This window comes from Orcinus orca, chromosome 15 (assembly GCF_937001465.1).
Source record: "Orcinus orca chromosome 15, mOrcOrc1.1, whole genome shotgun sequence".
In the NCBI taxonomy this organism is placed as follows: domain Eukaryota; kingdom Metazoa; phylum Chordata; class Mammalia; order Artiodactyla; family Delphinidae; genus Orcinus; species Orcinus orca.
The window spans coordinates 59,839,669-59,863,095 of NC_064573.1; the positions used below are offsets into that span (position 1 = coordinate 59,839,669).

The following is a 23,427-nucleotide window of genomic DNA, read 5'->3' on the forward strand; positions in this document are numbered from 1 at the left end:
AATGATAATTAAACAAAACCTTACCCAACGTGAAGGATCACTGATCAAATTAATAAATAGTGCTGATAATTTAGTCCGTCGAATTTCTTGACATGTTGCACAAGAAACCGCCATGAAGCACTCAGCACAGGCCTTGCGGACTCCCCACACGTTATCGGAACAAAGCTGGAAAAACCTGGGCAGCTGTGCGAGGAGGATGGTGTTTCGTTAGGCAGACACACAGCAGGCTTCAGGAGTTACTTTTATTTCATTTTCTGCTTTCACAGCATTTAAAACATTAGATCTTCTTAATGAAATTTAGAAGACCCATTTAATATTAATACTTAGCAGTTTTAAATAAATCACACCCAATTCATTCCACTACTGACTACGGAAAATCAAAAACGCTCCGAACACGTATAGCTTAAACGTTATCCAAGAGCTTGTACTTAAAGTCAACTATTCCGCATAACAGATGGTTTCAGAAACTCTTCAAGTACATTAACTTGTACATTAAGCATTTTTTATCCCAGGAACTAACCATTTAAAAATCACCTGCTGTAAATTTAATTTGTCATTAAAATACTTGAGGGTTGCAATAAAATTAAAGATTCATTTGAATAAATAAGAATTGATTTTATAGAAATGGGAGTTAAAAAGGGATCAATGGTTCTTAACACATCTGCATTTTTAACAAACCGTCCCTAACAAATACAATTCAAGTGCCCAGATTACAGAAATTTAAACTCTTAAAGTCATATTATCTTTCTGGTTTACATCCATGGAATTGTATTAGGTTGGCAAAAAGTTCATTCAGGTTTTTCTGTAATAGTACAGAAAACCCGAACGAACTTTTTGGCCAAGCCAATATTAATACACTTTGGGGGTAACTATATGTATTTCAAACTTCACGTGCTACTTTGCAATGCCACTGCTTTCTCCTTAGTTGTTGTTGTTTTTTTTTTTTTGGCCGCACTGCTCAGCATGCAGAACTTCCCTGACCAAGGATCAAACCCGCGCCCCCGGCGCTGGAAGCGTGGAGTCTTACACTGGACCACCGGGCGAGTCCAGTCTCCATAGTTAATTTCTGCAGTACTTACCAACATTTCCTCAGTAGCTTGCTGGCCAACTACGCTGCAAATATCTCCAAAATTGGCAGCACAGACCTGACAACAAAAGCATCACTGACATTTCAAAATATTACAGCGTTCTTTAAAAATAATCTTTTAAGTTTCACAGATCAATATGGTAACCACTAGAACCATGTATTCTTAAACAACAACAACAAAAATACCTTTCGAACATGAAACATTCTGCAATCACAGCACATCTCACAAAACCTAGGGAGGATAAGACGCTCTGTGATGTCCTTCCCAACCATGGGAGCCATTTTGCACATTATCTAAAATGAATAAGAACAAAACCACACTGAATATATCTTCAAACTAAGACTCTTCCAGTTCGCTAATTTATTAAAAGTATATAATTTAAGGGAGTATAAAATATGACATAATTATACTACATACGTCACAAAAAATTCATCTTATTTATCCAAGTTGAAGACAGAAAAACAGATGTTAACTACTACCATTAAAATCAACTGATTAAAAAAAAAAAAATCAACTGATAATTATTAAAGGTACAATAAACCCTGAGAAAATCCTAAAAACTGCATTTTTACCTAAAGTTTCAATCTTATCAATCACTTTGCCTAATAAATTTAAGATTAAAAAAAACAACCTACACATTTTCCCGATAAGAGAATAAATGGTGAGTTTTCAGAAGATTATCCACAAGAAGGATCTGGATTTAGTGTATCTGCATTGCTAAGAAAGGACTATACAGAAGCAGTCCTCATCTTGCAAAGTACCGTTTTCTCTGAAACTCACGCATGTGGGGACCACGTCCTTACTCTGCAAAGCCTGGGTTCCAAGGGAGACAAGGACACAGATCTGATATGTGTCACACATGATTCAGATAACACAGTTTTGGGCAAAGTGAGGATGAACCTTTTGAAAACCAGCCCAACGCATTTAAATATCTGCCCCCACGCAGTTAGAATATAAAGAAATCTGACTGTTGTCATTTATCTATTACATCTACTCCTGGCCCATGCAAATATGACAAGAAGCAAAGGCATCTGGTTGGAAAGAAAAGAAAACTCTATTCATAAATGCATGACTGTCTACAGACCAAATCCCAAGGAATCTACAAAGAAGCCATTGGAACAAATAAGTGAGTTTAGGAAGTTTGCAGGACATATGACAGAATAAAAAAAACAAATGTACTTCTATAAATTAGCAACGAACAACTGAAAATGTTTAAAAACAGTATCATTCACAACAGTGTTAAAAAAACATGAAATCTAACAAAACACACACATGCTCTGTCTACTGAAAACAACCAAACATTGATGAAATGAAGAAAAGACCTACATAAACGGAGATCTGCCCATGCACTGTTAGGCTGGCACCATCCCTATCAGAGCCCTGGCCTCCTCAGAGTGGCAGGTGACACTGACATCCCCCAATCCCCAAAGCAGTGTTGTTTCTTGACTCCAGACTGTTTCTAGGCATCTCCAAGCCTGAGTTAACGATCCAAAGATACACAGTATCACTGATCTAGCATAATTAAATTGCTTAGAATGAATTATTCCCAAAACAAACAACTGGGAAGGGAGGGAATGCCAAACATAACAAAGTTAACACGACCAATTGTGAGAGAATCACAGGTTTCACACTAGCGCTGGATATAGCCTTTTATTATAATTATAATGTTTTACTATTCTTAAAACCCGTCAAAAATTATAAAAAAGCAAGTTAAACTCTGCTCAATATAAACCAACATTTATGCCAAAACTGATTTCCTTTTTAGAGAAGCTTGTGAAATTTAAAAAAAAAAATCAAGTTTTGGAACTTGACAAAGGTAGTGCTTTGTACAACATTATGAATGTACTAAATGTTACTTAATTGTAAACTTTAAAATGGTTAATTTTATATTATGTGAACTTCACTTCAATAAAAATGGTATTACTGAAAAATATCTAAATTTATTAACTGATACCTGAGTATCTAAAAATAAAATAATGGAATTTCCAACGGAAAGGAACTAGAGAGAAAATCTAATTCATCCTACGAACGATACAGAAGCACTATAAAAATTATTTTTAGTGTAACTTTTTTCATATCAACAAAAATGCAACTATATTAGGTTTAAATAGCAAACTCTCACTATCCAAATAGATCTGAATAAATTTTCAGATGGATTTATCACTTTTCTATTTTATTATAAGAATTCTTACTTTCTGAACTGAGGAACCATAGATGTGAATTATAACAGATATTACTATATGTAATTCATACCCTATTTATGATGGCTCTCAAATAATCAAAATATTTGCTAACCATGTCCAAAACACCAGAGAACTCACCGTAATACTTGACTTTATTATGTGCATAATGACTTGATCTGTGTATTTTTCTACTAATCATAATTTATATCATATATTCCTTCCTGCAAAGACCACACTGTCAAGTACAGTAGCCAAGCAGCATCCCTCTTTTTCCTACTATGCTTACATGGTGCCTAGAAAAGTGCTCGACAGCAATTCAAGGAGCTCAAATGTTTCTATATTCAATACAGGGTTTTTAAAATTCCACTGGTTATTTTTGCCATCTTATTTTTCCATTTTGATAATGAATTTACAGTTAACTTATTATTTTCTTGCTGTGTATCTTGCTTTCTCAGAGCCCAGTGATAGAGCCATCGAATTCCCAAGTGCTTCTGCACAGCATGGGGCCCCAAGAAAAGACACCTTTTCCCTTGGAAGCCTATGTCCCTTTCTAGACCAGCATTACATTTCAAATGTAATGATTTGTGGCTACTCTGAGACCCAGTATGTGTCAACCCTACAACATGTAATGCAGCGTCATATTTAACAAGCGCCTCCTATCGGTCAAGCCAGTGACTAATTCTTGCTGAGCTCTGCTTACAGCCACAGCTTCTGTCTTCACGTCGTCATTGCTGTCGGGGGCGGTCAGCTCCACGAGGACGGGGCACACTTTGGTCTCCACATCAAACCGCTCAATTAACTCCTGCTCCAGCAGGGCCAGCAAGGCCGCCTGACTCGTTTTCCTGACCTAGGAAAAAACAGACACGTAAACCAAGTACACACACAGTGTAACAAAACTTAACACCTGAATTTCACAAATCTGAGGATTCCTCACCCAACTAGAGGGGGTTCACAACTGGCAAAACCTTGCCAATAAAAATCTGTGGTTATTCTGCAAAGACAGAACTTGGTAGGTTGTGCTGTAACAGATGAAGTGGAACAGAAAAGCCATTCTTGGAAAAGAGGTCTCCAAGCGCCAACCTTTCTGAGGGCCGCCTGGGAGGGCAGCGGGTGAGCAGCAGCCACTAGGTGCTGTCTGTTGCTGTGACCTCCCAGACTCTCCACAGCCTCATTTTGAAAAACAGAACAACAAAGTCAAAGAGGAAGGAACATCCCAATGTGACCACCCAGGAGGCCGCCGGGAGTGCCCCAGACTACACCCATTTCTGTAAGAACGTGGGCAGGGCCCTCCTACCTGGTTATTCTGATCTGCGAGATATCTAACCACAATGGGTAGCAAGTACTTGGAAAAAGCGTACGGGATCGCAGGCCGGTTTTCTTGACAAAACAAGGCGATGTGAGGCACCTGCTCCATCAGCTCTGCTCTCACAGTTGGTTCTGTGGAAATAACAGAAAGGTGAGCTGAAGCATCCTCCCCAGAACCAGATCCTTGCCGGGCGGGGGAGTCCTCAGGAAATCTCTGGACTCTTCACCTCGCATCACATCATGAGTGCTTAGAAAATGCTCTGCAGCCTGCGATCCTTTTCACAGTCATGGCGAGGTCGACCCCATCCCAGATTCTGTCCTCAGAGCCTGCAATACTTCCTGTGAGGACCGGATCTGTTCACCTGAACTCACATCGACTATAACATGGCATCATCTTCAAACTCTGCTAGTTCAGAACCTCCAGGACAAGCCGTAACGACTGGGTCCTAATCTAAATGCAGCCAGCCAGTGGAAGGTTTACAGTTAGACTTAACTAAGATGATAAAGGGTCAGTGAATGCTAAAGGAAACCAACAGATTTAAAAAAAAAAAAAATGTGAAAAGACCCAAGTACATACGGCAAATTTAAACGTGACAGATATGGCATTTCAAAAAGATCAACTGTTCCATAGGTAATGGTAGGAAAGTCAGCAGGTTATGTGAGAAAAAAAGGGTAAGATTCCTATACTGCTCTCTCTACATAAATTCAAGGTGAATCAAAGTTCCAAATGTTGGGCTTCCCTGGTGGCACAGTGGTTGAGAGTCTGCCTGCCGATGCAGGGGACACGAGTTCGTGCCTCGGTCCAGGAACATCCCATGTGCCACGGAGCGGCTGGGCCCGTGAGCCATGGCTGCTGAGCCTGCGTGTCTGGAGCCTGTGCTCTGCAACGGGAGAGGCCACAACAGTGAGAGGCCTGCGTACCGCAAAAAAAAAAAAAAAAAAGTTCCAAATGTTGTTTTCTTTTTTAAGATCAAAAGCACTAAAAGACAGGCCTTCCCTGGTGGCGCAGTGGTTAAGAATCCGCCTGCCAATGCAGGGGACACGGGTTCGAGCCCTGGTCCGGAAAGATCCCACATGTCATGGAGCAACTAAGCCCGTATGCCACAACTACTGAGCCTGCTTGCCACAACTACTGAAGCCCACGTGCCTAGAGACCGTGCTCCACAACAAGGGAAGCCACCACAATGAGAAGTCCGAGCACCGCAACGAAGAGTAGCCCTTGCTCATCACAACTAGAGAAAGTCCGTGCGCAACAACAAAGATCTAACTCAGCCAAAAATTAAAAACAAATTTTTAAAATGGCAAAGGATATGAATACTTAGTTCATTAAAAAAAAAATGCTCATCTTTAAAAAAAAAAGCACTAAAAGACAACATTTAAAAAAATGTTTAGGGAATTCCCTGACAGTCTAGTGGTTAGGGCTCCGTGCTTCCACTGCAGGGGGGCACGGGTTCGATCCCTGGTTGGGGAACTAAGATCCTGCAAGCTGTGGGGTGTGGCCAAAAAAAAAGTTGAATCTTGAGGTGGGAAGCCCTTTCAAGGCAAACAAAACCCCAAAATTAATTAAGACCAGCTACTTTCACTTTATAAAGACTTCCTTATAGACAACAGATGTAGCTAACAGGAGTTCTGTATTTTGAACCATGTACAAAACATATACTCAAACAAAAAACATATACTCAAACAAAAGTAAACTTAAAAATGAAAAAAAAGGGGCTTCCCTGGTGGCACAGTGGTTGGGAGTCCGCCTGCCGATGCAGGGGACGCGGGTTCGTGTCCCGGTCCTGGAGTATCCCACATGCTGCGGAGCGGCTGGGCCTGTGAGCCATGGCTGCTGGGCCTGTGCGTCCGGAGCGTGTGCTCCGTAGCGGGAGAGGCCATGGCGGTGAGAGGCCCGCATACCGCAAAAAAAAAAAAAAAAAGTGAAAATAAAGGAGTTTGGGGTGGAGGAGAGGTAATATTAAAAATATGAAAGACTGCAACTTTCCCATATCTGATGGAGAGACAAGAATCCTCAAATTCATGGAAGCTCCCATCACAGTGGCTCTGACACCCCTCCGGCCCTTCCATTCCTCCCAAACTACTCCTAACAGTCAGAGGAATCTCCCAACCAGCCTTCCGTCACCCATCTTTTCCTCAAGTCAACCCACACTGCTGTGTTTCTGTTCTAAATCACAAACAAAGCAAACTCTCCAACTTGGCACAGTATAAATTTTTACAATCTGGCCCTCAACCACCTTATTTAAGTCTCATTCTTCTAAACCGTAGGCCCAGTAAACTCACTGTTGGCCAAACGGGCCGCTGTCCTGAGCTCCCCAAACCTCTACACCTGTCCTTTCCCCTCCCGAGCCCCCTCCTCCCCTCCCTCCCCATCAAACCCAACTCAAATGCCACCAACTGTCCAAAGCGGGTCCCAACCCTCCCTGGTATAATTTACTGTTAGTATGTCGGCTGCATTCGTTAAACTGTTAATTTGATGACGGATTCTTACTCATCTCAGTAAGGCTCCAGCATTTAATCTAGAACCTGGCATACAGTATGCACTGTTTTCACATTTACTGAATGAATTCAGAGTGTAAATGTCAAGAGAGATATTTATCAGGAACTCAACAACTTGAGATATATTTTAAAACACATGTAGAATATAATATATGTAAAGAACAGCACTGTAGTTGGTAAACAGGTGGAAGAAAACAAACACAAATTCCATCTTAAAGAATATCTACATCTCTATGAAAGGAATGAACACAATGGAATGCAATAGTGCCAAAATTTTAAGTTAAATTGTTTATCTCTGCTAAATCTAAAAATAAATTGTAAGTAAAAATCATAATTGATGAGACCCTCCTAAAACCATTCTGGAACAAGCATATACATGAGCAATTATGTACACAGAACATCATAATGAGATAGAAAATTAGGACGCTTACTAATGTTTTTTTCTATAAGAAAATAAAAAATATTTAAGGCTTACATAAATAGTAAACATATTCCCATAAAGTGAGTTGCTTACCAAAAGATGAGCTCATCTGAAAATTAAAGGATGAGAATTGTTGCCATGCCAAAAGTTTGATAAATTGAAAAATAATACATTTTAATAAAGAGGTCGTGGATTTAAGAAAAAAATTTTTATTTGATTTTTGAATCATTTCTAAAATCAAATATAAAAATATGCTCAAAACAATATTAGGTAAAAATGGTAAATTTTATGTATGTTTTACCACCATAAAAAATATTTTTTAAAAACGTAATAAACCGTATTCTAAGCCTCAAAACAAGTTCACCTCTTTCTTAAGCAGACTCTCCTCCTCTTTTCACTTTAGAGACAAACAGCCTTAGTTTTACAAGGGGTGATAAACATTTTTTATAAGTAAAAATGCATTTTATATTTGCCAAAAAATTTACAGCCCACTCCATCCTTTTAATTTATTCAAAAAATTTTTTCAAAACAATTTATTAATTCTAAAATAGTATTAATGTACATGATGCAAAACAATGTTCTGAGTTTTTTCTTACAAGAAATTTTCAAAGTTAAACTAAATGGGCCTACTATAAAATGTTTGGATCTTAGTAACAGGTTTTTTTGTTTGTTTGTTTGTTTGTTTTTGCGGTACGCGGGCCTCTCACTGTTGTGGCCTCTCCCGTTGCGGAGCACAGGCTCCGGACGCGCAGGCTCAGCGGCCATGGCTCACGGGCCCAGCCGCTCCGCGGCATGTGGGATCTTCCCGGACCGGGGCACGAACCCGTGTCCCCTGCATCGGCAGGCGGACTCTCAACCACTGCGCCACCAGGGAAGCCCAGTAACAGGTTTTTATTTTCTTGTTACTGATGGGTCTGATAATTTATTTAGGAAATATTTCAAAGAAATCTCGCATTACACTAAGTTTTTCATTAGTTTTTAGAAACATAATTTAGTAAAAGAAACCTTTCTCTGCATAAATATATACCTGAATCATCAGCTAATCTGCTTATTCTTTCCAAAACAGCAATACAATCTCTCTCATCATCGCAGACTTCCCTCAGTGTGTCCAGCAGACTCCGGGCCACCATTTGTCTACACAGAAAAAGAAAATTATATGATGTTCAGTGGCATTAATAGTATTTAGAACTTTAAAAGGCAGAATCCATATAGTTTAAAAGAAAATTTTTCTTAATACATTTCATAACATATATTAAGTCCCTAATTTCCTAAGTGACAAATGCCAGTATGGATTTTATTTTAAAAAGATGAGACTGATTATTTACCAAAATATGTTCCACCTTTACCTGATCTGACAAATTTCTAAGGTCACTGAAAATTTGTTTCAAGTAGCTACCTTCAATTATCATAAATATGGGAAAGTACAATCATTCTTCATTATATAAAATGTTATCTTTACATATTTTACTCAGTGAGTTTTATACATCTATACTCAAACAATTTTATTAGCAAAGACTTTGAGATTTCCCCGAGAAGCCTGATACAGGTGGTCTGGGGGCCCTAGGTGGAGAAACAGTGCATGAGGGAGAGTGTGAGCTCTGGTCACTGCCATGTGCCTCGCCCCTTGGCTGCCAGTCACCTGGCCCACAGCAGGCACACACCACCACCTGCTGGAGGAGGAACTGACGCCTCAGCAGTCACTTTAATGAACATTAAAATTATGCCTAATAGCAAAGAAGCAGTTTGTTTGTTTGTTTTGTTTTTGCCAAAAAGTCAAGAAGGAGTGCTGCCTGCTCACAGGACGGAGGAGTAAACAACTGTAAAGGCGGCCACGGCTGTGACCAGCAGTGAAGCTGGGTGACTCAGACCACGCAGTAATGACATCTACTTTCAACTGGATACTTCTGTTTACTGAAATTCATGCAATAAAAGCCACACTTGTGCTTCCACCTTAATGGAAAGCATACGCACATACCTGTTAAATACGTTCTCACTCGCAGCATACTTGTCCAGTCTCCCCAGGGGCGTCAACATGTCATCTTGTGAGACGAAGTCCAGGGCTGAAGGTACAACAATCACATCAGACTCTGAGCTGCAGTCATCCACACCAACTATCAGAGACATCAGAAACACTCCTTGTAACACTGTCGCGCTAAAAGGTACCCCTGCCTCTCCGAAGCAGCACAAGGAAAACTGCCCTGTATTGTTCTTGGAGTGGCACAAAAAGTCACGAGAGAATCTCAGAATCGGCTCAGAAGCCACGACTGACTGACGGATGCTTCTTCTCCTTTTCTACAGATATGTTCTAACTGCCCCTAGAAGCACAGGGGTCAGTAGAAACTCAGTCTGGGGTGATCAAGGAACAGAGTGATCAGAAAAGAGTGATCACACAGACCTGAGAACTTACACGTTCAACCAGAACACTAACAACTTGTAAATAAATGAACTGTCAAACACTGACAGTTAATTGTGCAAGGCAGTCAGAGAACAACTCACATTATATACAGAACAAAGACAAGAATGACAGCAGCCATCTCATCAGAGAGAATGCCATATGAGAAGCCAGAGACAGAAGAGCAACATCTTTAAAGGACTGAAAGAAAAAAAAAAAGTCAACCTACATCTCTATACCCAGTAAACAGAAATTGTTCAAACACAAAGGTGAAATAGAGACTTCTTCTGACATACAAAAGCTGACAAACGTCGCCAGCAGCAGACCCACACTACAAGAAATACTAAGAAAATTATAGCAGGTGGAGAGCTGGATCTTTACAAGGGAATGAAGACTAGCAGAAATGGTGAACAGGTGGGCAAACACAAAAGCCTCTTCTTATGTAAAAACATCTCTTTAAAAGATAATTAACTGTTTAAGGCAAAAGTATGTACTGTAAAATAAAGAAAAAATGTATTGTGGGGTTTATAACACGTGTAGAAGTAAAATATATTTACAATAGTACAAAGGCAGAATAACAGGGAGGTATATTGTCCTAAAGTTCTTTTATACATATTATGTGAAAGTAGACAGTAATAAGTCAAAGGCGCATACTAATTATAAACTCTACAGCAACTATTAAACACCAAAAAAACCCCACCCAAAACATATAGCTAGTAAGCCAATAAAGGCCCGAAAATGGAATCATAAAAAATACTGAACCCAAAAGAAGGCAGAAAAAGAGGATAAAAGGAAAAAGGAAAAAGGAAAAGATGGGACAAACAGATGGGAAATAGCAAGAGAGAGGAAAACCAAACAATATCAACAATCACATTAAGCGCAAATGCTCTAAGTAGCCCCACTTAAAGGCAGAGATTGTCAAACTGGATTAAAAATAACACCTAACATGAAAATAATTCATTACATAGTACAGAAAAGTTTTAACAGGTTATTCTGATCTACAATTCATAGCAAAGTACCTTATATATTATGAATCAGAGCCGTAAGAACCACCCAGATACTCTCATTTGACCTATTTCCTCCTCTAAGACTGTGGAGCTGGCATGACCTCGAAGGCACCTTTATGCAGGCTCTAGAATTCTATGACTCTGACCAAACTGTTTCATCAGTCACACGCTTGTTAATCTTGAAGATAAACATTAATAGTACTGATTCAGGTCCATAAAAAGTCAGGGGCTTTTGGGAACAGTCCTAGAGCAGGGACAGTCTAACACTGTCGTGTTTAAGACAAGCTTGGAGCACTTACCCTAAAATTCAGACCCCAGATCTCATATTCAGATCCTGACTGTGCAGGTCTGGAGTGAGGCCCAGGAGCAATCATTTATAATAAATACCCCCAACTAGCTCAAATGCAGATTGCTGAACAACTGTATTCAAGAAACATATGCTGAGAGGGTTACAAACCATATTTTGCTTCCACTTACGTTACCACTCTACCCATTATGGTTGACAATTATTTCTGTACAAAAGGGAGTGTTCCACTCCAGCAGAGGCACTGGGGACAAAGGTGCATTTCTATTTCCCAGAACTGCAGCCTCCTGCCAATAACTGTGGAGCCGCTTTGTCCTGAATCATCCTCTCCAAATTCAGGATTTCCTCATCAACTCTTGATTGGACTGGGACTTTCCTGGTGGCGCGGTGGTTAAGAATCCACCAGTCAATGCAGGGGACACAGGTTTGAGCCCTGGTCCGGGAAGATCCCACATGCTGCGGAGCAGCTAAGCCCGTGTGCCACAACTACTGAGCCTGTGCTCTAGAGCCTGCAAGCCACAACTACTGAAGCCCACATGCCTAGAGCCCGTGTTCCACAACAAGAGAAGCCACTGCAATGAGGAGCCCTCGCACCGCAACGGAGAATAGCTCCCGCTCGCCGCAACTAGAGAAAGCCCGTGCGCAGCAGCAAAGACCCAACACGCCAAAAATAAATTAATTAAAAAAAATTCTTGATTGGACTAAATGGCTCTGCATTTCATATTTATGGAGGCAGCAAGGATGTGATTACCATGGCTACAGACTGCATACCTAAGTCTTACCCAGCCACCCTACAAATGCCTGCCACAGGTTACAAGAAGGAGAAACACAAAAATAATCCATAAAAACTATCACCACTAGGAAAGAAAAATCCTACAGCATAAATGATGGTACAGTCAATAACATCCTCAGATAAAAAAGACAAAACAGGGCTTCCCTGGTGGCGCAGTGGTTGAGAGTCTGCCTGCCAACGCAGGGGACGTGGGTTCGTGCCCCGGTCCGGGAGGATCCCACATGCCACGGAGCGGCTGGGCCCGCTGAGCCTGCATGTCCGGAGCCTGTGCTCCGCAAACGGGAGGGTCCACAATGGTGAGAGGCCCGCGTACAGCCAAAAAAAAAAAAAAAAAAAAAAAAAACAGAGGGAGTAAACACAGCTATACTGCTGCAAGAATCATATAGCTTATGCAAAGTAGTACATTAATTTTAAATAGATTATGGTAAATTAAAGATGCAAATTACAACCCTTAGGAGTACTCTCTAAAACATGCAAGAAAGGATGGCTAGAAAGCCAACCGAGAGTTAAAATGGAATGCTAAAAAATACTGAGTTAACCCCAAAGAAAGTCACAAAAGGAGCAACAGAGAAAAAAAAAGACAAATAGAAATAAGCAACCAGATCAATAATTACATTACTTATAAATGGACTAACATTTAGGTCAAAAGGTAGAGAATCCCAAACTAATAACAAGGTAACAACTATAGTTGTTACTCAGCTATAGTCTTGTCTACCAGAAACACATTTTTAAAGTCAAAATTTCAACCCATGGGTTGAAAGAAAAGGATTACAAAAAGGAGAGAGATAAAACATGAAACAGTAAGCATAAGAAAGCCAGAGTGGCTATTTTATTACCAGACAAAATAGACGAAGACAAGGAGCATTACAGAAGATGAAGAGAGACCTTTCATCACCCAACCTGTGCCCCGGCGCCCCTCCTTTCTGGGTCACTAAGTTGATTCTGGATTCTTGGACGTTACAGCAGCAAGAGCCCCTTACAGAGTTCACAGCTTTAAAAATCCAATTTCCTACACTGATGAAGTGAAGAAATCATGTCAGCTTTTAGTGTTATTTGAAATTTCAAAATGACTTAAAAGCAATGAAAACAATGATCACTTGTTTTTCAAATTATATCTACGCTCCCCAAATTCCAGTGCTCCCTCTTCCCCTGTAAATTTACTGTCTTGGGTAGCTGAAGGGGGACCAGGATGGAAAGGAAAAAGGAAGATGACCTAAAAGGTCAACATGAGACAGAATTCCTATACTTACGTAGGAAACCCTCAAAATTTTTCAAAACTTAATATTTAGTTATAAAAGCTTCCATGAAGAAGCTAAATGACAAAAGTGTCAATGAAATCTTGTGTTTTTTAGTGAATTCTAACAGAATTCCTAACTGGAATAGAAACCTGGGATACGAACTGAAGTCTTATACTGAAGGGTTAGCCCATCTTGTCTCAAATCAGACTCAGTAGATCCTACCAGTTCCAAATCAGGACAAGAATCAAATGTGTTACAATGCAAATTAAAGAGAACATCCAGAAAAACAGGACAAGAGAAAGAAATGATAAAACAAGGACATTTATCTTTGTTACTTGTAAAACTGAATCCCCCCCCCTTCGCATGAAGGTAAGAGACCATGCAGCACAAGAGAGAGAATCACCCCTGCATTTCAGGAAGGGCTCCATCCACTTTCCACTCCCCACACCAGCACCAGCTCCAGCAGAAACCCAGAGCCATAGAAACCAACAACCCATTCTTTTAAATTTAAGGAAAACAGCATCTAAAATATAAAAATTTTAAAGTTGGACCCATTTGAAGTTTTAAAGATGATTATCACTACACAGTTATAGCGACAGTGATGTGAAAAGGGCAGAGGCTTTTTAAAGTTAAGACAGATCTGGGTCCAAATCTCATGTTCTGCTCCTTGTGAACTATGCATGTGGACTTAATGCAAGTAATTAATTAATTTGGCTCCATTTCCTCACATGTAAAATACCTGTTTGTTGTCAAGACTTTAAGACACGAAGACAAAGATAACATCTATAATGCACCTAACACGGTGTCAGGCTAGTACATCCATGTTCCCTCGAACCGGCAATTCATTTGTTTCTCATACAGAGAATCTCATCGTAGTTTCCCTGTGTTTTTAAATGTTTTCATTCATTTCATTCAATAAGTAGGACGGCACATCTACTGTTTAAGTGCCAGGCACTCAACAGGGAACACAGATATAAAAACTAGACAGAAATTGTATGCGTGTATCTATGTACACACGTGTGTATATATGTGTGTGCAAAGACACAGACAAAAATATGCTACTAAGAAAGATGCACGGTGTAAGAGTACATACACAGAACGTGTGCCGTCCACTGTTACACTTCTAGGTCTGCCCTGGTGAGCAAGAGAAGGGTTCAAAGCCCAGCCAATTCTGGGAAGATACACTGAGGTTTGCCAAGCAGGACAGAGGGCGGAACAGGGCGTCCTAAGCCGAGAAGCCCAAAGACAGGGAGTTGAGGAAAACCAAGTCATGTCTAGAAAATGAGTAGTTGTTCAGGACACGTGGGGCACAGGGTTCACACAGAAGTGAGGCAGGAGGAGGAGGGGACAGTGACCAACCAAAATCAACTTAGCCTTCTAGTTTTCAAGAGTAACATTATTACATTTTGCAAACTCCTCCCACCTGGCTGGAGAAATCGCACTGCCGCCCTGTAACTGGGACTGGCGCTTGAGATTTTCTAAGCAACAATGGAGTTAAATTCAACCATTATCTCCTTTGAGTGACAATTCCGGGCAGCGGAGATACTTATTCAACTATGTTATAATAAAATGTGATTTAAATGATCAATTATTAATTAAAACCATCTTTTTTTTTTTTTAATTAAGAAAGAAGCAAAGATCGTGGTGTCTCTCCCAAGCCAAGCCGCCTGCTGGTCAGCACATGGCATTCTGAGAGCACCACCGCCAGCCTTGCCTCGCTCCCCTAACCATCATGGAAGCCCTTGGCCCCGCCAGGAGCACAACTTCTCACCTGAGGGAGGCAATTCCAGCTCTGCCTGCATCAGCACCATGAGCCGCTGTCCTACTCCCCCCATCAACAAGGCTCAGGTATGCTCCACATTCGTGCTAATTTCATGCTCATTCAACAAGACTTCTGAGCCTACTCTTCTTAAAGCTTACACTTCTCTCAGACGTCCCAAACCTCTATTCCAAGTCCCCAGAACTACCTTCAAAAAATCACCTTCCATTCCTATCTTACTACCATACATGCATTTGATGCCAAGTCAGGAAAAAGAACGTGCCAGCAACCATGAGCACAGGAGCACGGGAAGAGCAGCGTGAGGGGTCACCTGTCCGCATACCTGCTTGAGGGCAGCGGGAGGGGCGCAGAGGTGCTCAGCTGCTCTCACGCGCGCCTCAGAACAGCACCTCACCGCCCTGTCTAAACAGAGATTCTCCCACCACGGCCATAAACACCAAGCCCCTCACCGAGGACTCAACCACAGAAACGACGTTCCCACACGGAGGGAAAGGAAAGGCTGGCTGCTGGCCCTGCACATGTGGCCGGGACCACACTTTAGGGGCAACACAAGGTAATTAAGGGCCATTCTGACCACCTGGGCTTTTTCCTGAAACACTGAATCCAGAACTTAAGCCTGCTAGTCTCTAAAATGACTTTTCATCAGACTTCTTAAAGCTGTAGCTCATCTCCTCATCAAGACAAAAGCAATCTGTCCTATTTCTTTCACTCTTGTGACTCTTCTCAAAGATTGGCAATAATCTGCCAAAACTAGGGAGAAGGCTGACTCCCCCATCCCAACACCCTCGTCTTAAATTCTCTTTTCTTGGATCTCTTGGAATATTTTCTACCTTTCTAGACTATTCTTGCTTCTCTCTAACCCTTTTGTGTAGGTAGTTTCTTTCCCCCCACTTTGTCCTCCTGTACACATTGTACACACACACACAACCCTCCTCCCCTCGATAAGCCACAGCTTCCACTACCATTCACAGTGCAGAGGACCCCAAAGTTCTCCTGCTCTGACCCCCACGGCCGGGTTTGCAGGTACTTCAGAGTCTGCACCTCCATGTCACATGTGTTCTGAAAACCAAACTGTCCAAACCAACCTTATAAAAAATCAGCTCTTCCTCATGACTTTCTGATTACCACCATTTTCCCCAGTAACCTGCAGTTCTCAAACTTGAGGCCTTCAGTTACTCTGTAAGGCACTTTTCTTGCCGCCACATCTGATCAGTCGCTATGAACTAGAAATTCTACTTCTATGAAGTACTCTGTATTCCCACACCTCTCAGTTTCCAATACCCTAATTCAGAGGCTCTGATATCGTCTACTTAGAGCACACTGGGGTATTTGAACCCCATAAGGTACATGAAGCTTTCCCGAGGAATAAATCAAGCGGATAACTCCAAGGGCTACACCAGACCCCAACCTCCAGGAGTACTCCGTCACAAAAATGTGCCTGGGCTGTGGATCGAAGACTTTCCCTTCACAACCTCCCAGCTCCCGTGACCTCAAGGCTGCAGTGCTGCACTGCCCCCATGCAGAAAAGCCTCCACTGCAAAGCAAAGGGATCCTCTGCAACACTGATGAAGTGTTAAGAGTTCAACTCTCTAAAGGCTGTAATACATACTTTCACAAGTCAGGTATTCATTCTTCAACCCTTTGCTTTCAAAAAAATTGAAAGACCGATAGCTCATTAAAAGTAATTTAAAAATTTTTGACACATAGGTTGGAAGAAGTTCAAGGAAAGTAGTGGCATCGCTAGTAAAACCCTTTCCATCCACTTATCTATGTCAACAAGATTTCTCCGGGCTTATAGCTCTTAAAATAAAAAGTAGAAATTGATGCTAAATACTGTCTTACTCTAGCAATAAATTATATTCACCCATGAATACATGTTACTTTTTAAAAGCTCCATCCATTTTATTAACAGACACCTATTTAATAAAATTTTGTTTACCAAGTGTTTATCATAATTTGCAATACATTCTGGTTGATCAACTGAGTATTAATAAAGAAAACAAAGTTTTAAAGTTTTTTTATGGCCACAGGAAATTAAAAATTTCAATTTCTCCTTGTATCTTTGGTGCAAAGAAACGTGATAGGGTGATCAATAAAACTTGCAAGCATAAAAATATATTAAGGTAAAATTTTGTGCAGTAAATAGAAAGATCAGGAAGAAAAAAAGAACAATGTAAAATTCCCAATTTAAAGTTTATTCTTGAATTTTTGAAAATGGATGATAGTGTTAAGTGCTACGTTTAGACTCCATTTTTAAAAGTGATTATGACAGTTTCATTTTGAAAATACCTTTAAACTTGAAAATGTCTGAGAGAAAATTTCCGAGATTAGTTTAGAAGGTATCCAGTCATTAAGTTTGAAGACCACTGCTCTCGACTATCACAACGGTCAATCCACTTACTCCAGTCTCCTCATCCTAACCCGGTTTGCAAATCAGAACCACTTCCACCTTCCGAAAGCCCTTCCTCCCTCCCCTCCCCCACCCATCTGGATGAAGGTAGCGCTCTCCCACCGTAATCCAAGGGCCCCCTGATCTGCCCCCACAAACCCCGCACACAGCCTGGGCAGGGGGCCGTTTTCTGCAGGTGCCTCACACTTTTCCACCTGCTCCATGTCTGCCCTCTTTACCATCTCAGCTCACACTCACCTACTTATAAATATCACCCAGGAAGTTATTTCCTACTCTTTCTGATGAAGAGCTCTTCCTCCTATGAACTCCCCACAGCCTTGGGGGCCTGCGCTTTACTCCACCAGCAATCGCAGCGTTTTATTTTTTCTTCTTTATTTTTTTGTTCCCCCACCCCCACCCCGGCAACCGAAACACAGGTAAAGTCCCAGAAGACGAAGCCTGTCTTGCTAATCTTTTTATTACCTAAACAAACAAACAAACCCAAAAAATGGGGTCTAATGCTTCTCCAGAAGAATGCCTATTCATTAACATTTGTTAATGAGAAGGTAGTCCACAGAGACACCTGTGGAGACAAGGGTCTTTTAATAGCACTTTATCCTCCCCTAAGACACTCACAGACCATTAGCATATTAGCACCTTTGAGAAGTACTACACCCAAGAGAACTGATTAATTTGTACAACTTAACTTTCACCAAGCTTGATGAAAACATCCTTCTATTCTCCACACAGCCTCTAGGAATATCCACTAAAACAGAAAAAAGCTGATGGTCTGTCCTCCTTCAATCTTTCCCTTGGTAACGCTAAGGCCACAATAAACTTGCCGAATTTTTGTTTGTTTCCCAAGTCCTTTACATCTTAGAAAATGAAAGATAACGAGACACACCATACAGATTTAATCATTTATAAGAGTTACCTTAACATTTGGGGCTTTAAATATTTTAACAAATAAACCAACAAACAGGAAAGGCAAACTCTTCTGAAAAGCAGAAAGCCAGCAAGGAAATGTAACTGATTCAGGTAAGAATCATCTACACACACTAATACTAACGGGTGAATGTTTGTCTGGGAATGGGATATCCCCCAGCATCAAGTCACTTCTCTTACCAACTTTTGATACAGAAAAAAAAAAAAAAGAGAGAGAATCTTTAAGTGGAGAAATCTGGTAGACATCACACCTTAACCAAGCTGTTAAAATCAAATTACCACCACCAATGATGGAGAACTGACATCAGGTGCCTTTTGAGATGAAGCACTGAGAAAATCACGGAATTACTTACATAGCATCTCTGCACACACACAAAGAGGGAGGGAGGGAGAAAGGAGCATAACCTGAATTAAATCACGAGGAAACAGATAAAACCAAGCTGACTCTTCAAAACTACCAACATCATGAAAGATAAAGGCTGAGAAATTGTTCCAAACTAAAGAGACATGACAACTAAATGCAATGGCAGGAGCCTGGATTGGCAAGATAGTTGCTATAAAGGACATTATTGGACAATCGCTGAAATCTGGGAATGAGCTACATATTACATAGCTGATTTGTATCAATGTTACACTTTCTGAATTTGAGTGATTATGAGAGCCTGGCCTTGCTCTTAGGAGATACAGGCTAATTGTCAGGTCTACAACTCCTTAAAAAGGTGCAACAAAGAAATTAAGATTAAGAATAACCTATACATTACACTGTGTGTCTGTAATTATAATCGTATAGAGAAACAAAGAGCAAACTGCCAAAATGTTAACAATGTTGAATGGAGGTGAAGAGTTTGGGGAATTAACTATAACACCTGTGCAACCTTTGTGTAAGTCGGAAAATTCTCAAAGTAACAATTTAATTTGAAAACAAATCATTTCATTATTTTACCGCAAAATTACAATACGTTTTATGGCCTTATTCAGCTTGGCCAGAAAATCACAATTCATCTCAGCAACTATATACTGAAGGCCTACTGTGTGCTGGGCTCTCTGCTATGGGTAAAGTATAAAAATGTTCCAGATATATATCCTCAAGCAACAGGTATGTCAAGTTTCAATGTGTGACAGTATGCTTATCAGAAATCCTTTCTTCAAATATATTGAAAGTTTACTAAATTCTTAGAAATGATTTTTACTAGTAAATAAGTATAAATTTGTCCTAGAGCATATTTAATTTCACAACTGAATTTAAGCAGGAATAATGTGCTAAAGTTTACTCTATGAATATTTCAAAAAACATTTCCCTAAAGTACATATGCACATAAAAGAGGAAGGGGCGTGTTTATCTACTTTCAAATTAGGTACCAAGATCACGTTTTCTATACAGCATTCTACTGGTCAGAGATGCAGCACATCAGAGCGTTTGCAGGTGTGGACTCCCATACATTATAGATGTGGTGTTTGTTTCTCCAGTGTGCAAACATTTTCCTTGCAGTCCTATTAACCCAATTGCTTTGGTTAGGAATCCTTTTTTCTGTACGTAATCCAAACATAAAACTTGAGCTAATCCAGGTCCAAATAATCACCAGTCCCCATAAATGAGGTACTTGAATTTATCTAAAGTCTTGAGGTTTTATTTCTACCAAAAACTAATTTGATAGATTTAAATGTGAAAATAATTTCCATCAAATCTGACTTTGAATACAACTTCAAAGCAGTATATAAATTTAAATATAAATTCAGCAATAAGATTTTGGACTGACCACTTCAGTAATCAGGTAGTGCCAGGATCAGACATGTCAGATCACGCCGATGTTCTTGCCCACTTTTGCTCCAATGACTGGCTCCCTTATGTACGAGTGTTTTAAAACACAAAGAAAAAGGGTATATTGTGCTTCCAACATTCCCATGGCAGGCACTACCTGGACAAAAATGACTTTACCCACCAAATACTTGGAACATGCTATGACCTTCACATCGCCCAGAACCTCTAGGAGGTTAGATAACTAAATAAGGGACAAATTAAGGGAGGTCAAAACTGGAAGGCAGGAAGAGTACAGTAATAAAGAGTAATAAAGTAATAAAGACTGTGTCAGCCAGGTCTAGATGTAACCCAACACTTGCAACGTAGGTGACTGAGGAAATTACTTAACTGTTCAGATAAGCCTCATCAGGTGCCACTTCTGTAAATTTGTGGGGCTACACACCTCATCGGGGAATAGTGTCAGCAAGATTATAGCACAACACGCAACACACAGTATGACAACACGTGGTAATTTTTTTTTTTTTTTTTTTGCGGTATGCAGGCCTCTCACTGCTGCGGCCTCTCCCGTTGCGGAGCACAGGCTCCGGATGCGCAGGCTCAGCGGCCATGGCTCACGGGCCCAGCCACTCCGCGGCATGTAGGACCCTCCCGGACTGGGGCACGAACCCGCGTCCGCTGCATCGGCAGGCAAACTCTCAACCACTGTGCCACCAGGGAAGCCCAACACGTGGTAATTTTAAAAATGAACAAAATCCAGAAATTTCTCCCACTTCCCTTCTGCAGCAAGTTAAAGAACTATGTGAGAGGATATCTGAGGAAAAAACTTTAAAACCTACAAGGTCTGAATAGTATTCTACCCTCTGCCACCGAGCCGTGTGTGCAAGACCTTGGGCCCAAACTTTCTCATGCTTAAAATGAGAAGGATGAATATATAGTCTGTCCTCTAGCTCTTGATTTCTGTAATTCTGGAATCATTGGCTCACGACAGGCATAGCACAATTCAAATTTTTAAGTTTATGTGATTCTCTGGATGATACAGCAAACCAATTTAAAATATAAAATTCAACTTTTGTTTACCTATATTCTTTTGTTACCATTAAGGCTGACCCGAAATGGTGAAACGTGCTTATTAGCATGATAAAAAACAAGCAATATGTTGCTTCTTTTAATCTGCTGATCAATATTAAGATGAAAGTGAATTTAGTGATTATACAGGTGGGCTTTGTTACAGTAGAACCAGCAAGGAAAATGTCTCAAGAATTTAATCATTTAAACTTTCATAAACTACCATACCTCACCATAATCTCAGATGCTCTTCCGTTCGCGGATTACAACATCACATTGCAGGTATATGCCTTGTGAGATATTTAGAGTTAAAATAAATGACACTGGGATGTCTTTAAAGTACTCTAGCTGCCTCCTCCCAAACCCCACCCACAAAAGTTCAGATGTTAAAGGAGAGTAAGTAAAAGGTGGGTATAGGATGGCTCATTTGCTTTTGTGTATTTTCGAAATTTCCCATTTAAAAAGTGAACAGGGCTTCCCTGGTGGCGCAGTTGTTGAGCGTCCGCCTGCTGATGCAGGGGACACGGGTTCGTGCCCCGGTCCAGGAAGATCCCACATGCCGCGGAGCGGCTGGGCCCGTGAATCATGGCTGCTGAGCCTGCGCGTCCGGAGCCTGTGCTCTGCAACGGGAGAGACCACAACAGTGAGAGGCCCGCGTACCGCAAAAAAAAAAAAGTGAACAGTATTTACCTTAAAAAATCAATGTAGTGCATAATATTAAAAAACTAAAAAAGAAAAATATCATGAATGCAGAAAAGCATTTGACAAAATCCAACATTCATTCCTAATTTCAAAAAAGGTCTCAGGAAACTCAGGGGACTTTTCTCAACCTGATAAAGGGCATCTGTGAAAAAATAATAAATTGAACAGCGAAATTCAAACTTCCACGCTTCAAAATACACTGTTAGGACAATGAAAAGAAAGTAAAGGGATGGAAAATAATATTTGCAAATCCCATATCTGAGAAAGGACCTGAATTCGGAATATACAAAGAACTCTCAGAACATAGTAAGAAAACAACCCAATAAAAAAAGATTTGCACACTTCACCAAAGAAGATATACAGATGCTAAATGAGCACATAAAAAGATGAGCATTATCAGACTTTAAGGAAATGCAAATTCAAACTGCAAAGAAAAACACACTTAAGAGACTAAAGTGCCCGGCAAGGGTGTGGGGCACCTTGGACTCACACACACTGGTCGGGGCGGGAAGCCGTACAGCCACTTTGGAAAACAGTCTGGCAGGTTATCTATCCGAGAGAAGGGAATGTTACATCCACACAGAGACTTGCACCTGAGAGAGCCGTGATAGCCAAGAACTGAAAGCAGTCCAAAAGCCTAGCAACATCTTAAAGACAGAACACCTGAGAGAAGTGATGTACACTTGCTCAAGATGATACAGTGAATAAATGGCCTGAACCTGGCTCTAAGTTTATGAAGCCCAGCGCTCCTCCCCCTTCACTGAACTATACCGGGACATATTCCAGAAGCGCAGCACGATCAATGCTCAAATACTAACCAAACTGGTACCAATTAGGCCAGAAAAGGAGTCTGCTCCTAGGTCTGGGGAGAAAGGGAGCTAAGAAGACTGACTTGTAAGGAGAGAGTTGGGGACGGGCGTGGGGAGGTGGCCCTAGGGGGACCTGCAAGCTGGGAGACTGTGCAAAAGTCCCCTCCTACAAGTTCTAGGGAGCACTGGCCTCTTCACCACCTTCACCAAAGTTGCAGAGGTGTGTCACCCGCTCTTCTTCCCAAAACATTAAATCGTTTACTTTCAGATCCAAGTTAAAAGCAAAACAACACCCCAATTCAAGTGCAGAAACTGCCCACCCTCTCATGTAGCTGATGGCAAAAATTCTTTGTCATCAAGACAGAAAAATGAAAAATTCCAAAACATAAGGCAAACACAGGGGTGAAGTAACAGTAGTTTAATAAACAAATATAAAATATTTGTTTTGATGAGAGGAGGAAATGAGGCCAAAGGACCAGAAATATATAAACCAGTGATCAACACGTGGCAGACTAAGAACTCCACCCAGCAACGGCGTGTTCTCTCTCACAGGTAGAAGAATAAAAACCTATGCATTTAGGTGTTGGGTCCCCCACGCCCCGGTCCTGCAGCTACAAGCCCAAGCGGCTGACACGTACGGTTACAGAGAACAAAGAGTACTCTCCCATTTTTTTCTTTTTTTTAGAAATTCTGTATGGGGAATTATGACCCAAGGCATCATTAACTGATTCTATATGCATGTGGGTAC

General features: G+C 40.8%; 1 protein-coding gene across 7 annotated transcripts in view; it reads right to left on the minus strand.

Moving 5' to 3' along the window:
* PPP4R1 (protein phosphatase 4 regulatory subunit 1) overlaps positions 1-23,427 on the minus strand; it is a 62,753-nt gene that overhangs the window by 33,376 nt on the left and 5,950 nt on the right. For 5 of the 7 annotated variants that reach the window (XM_049698512.1, XM_033439400.2, XM_012535321.3 and 2 more), the window contains exons 3-9: positions 9,472-9,607; positions 8,524-8,630; positions 4,566-4,708; positions 3,972-4,118; positions 1,274-1,381; positions 1,080-1,145; positions 25-183 (exon numbers count right to left, since the gene is read on the minus strand). In XM_049698512.1, coding sequence (XP_049554469.1) covers positions 25-183; positions 1,080-1,145; positions 1,274-1,381; positions 3,972-4,118; positions 4,566-4,708; positions 8,524-8,630; positions 9,472-9,530 — 789 coding nt within the window. In that variant the 5' untranslated portion in view covers positions 9,531-9,607. The remainder of the gene's footprint in view (positions 1-24; positions 184-1,079; positions 1,146-1,273; positions 1,382-3,971; positions 4,119-4,565; positions 4,709-8,523; positions 8,631-9,471; positions 9,608-23,427) is intronic. The other 2 variants (XM_049698513.1, XM_033439403.2) reach the window with 1 other exon arrangement.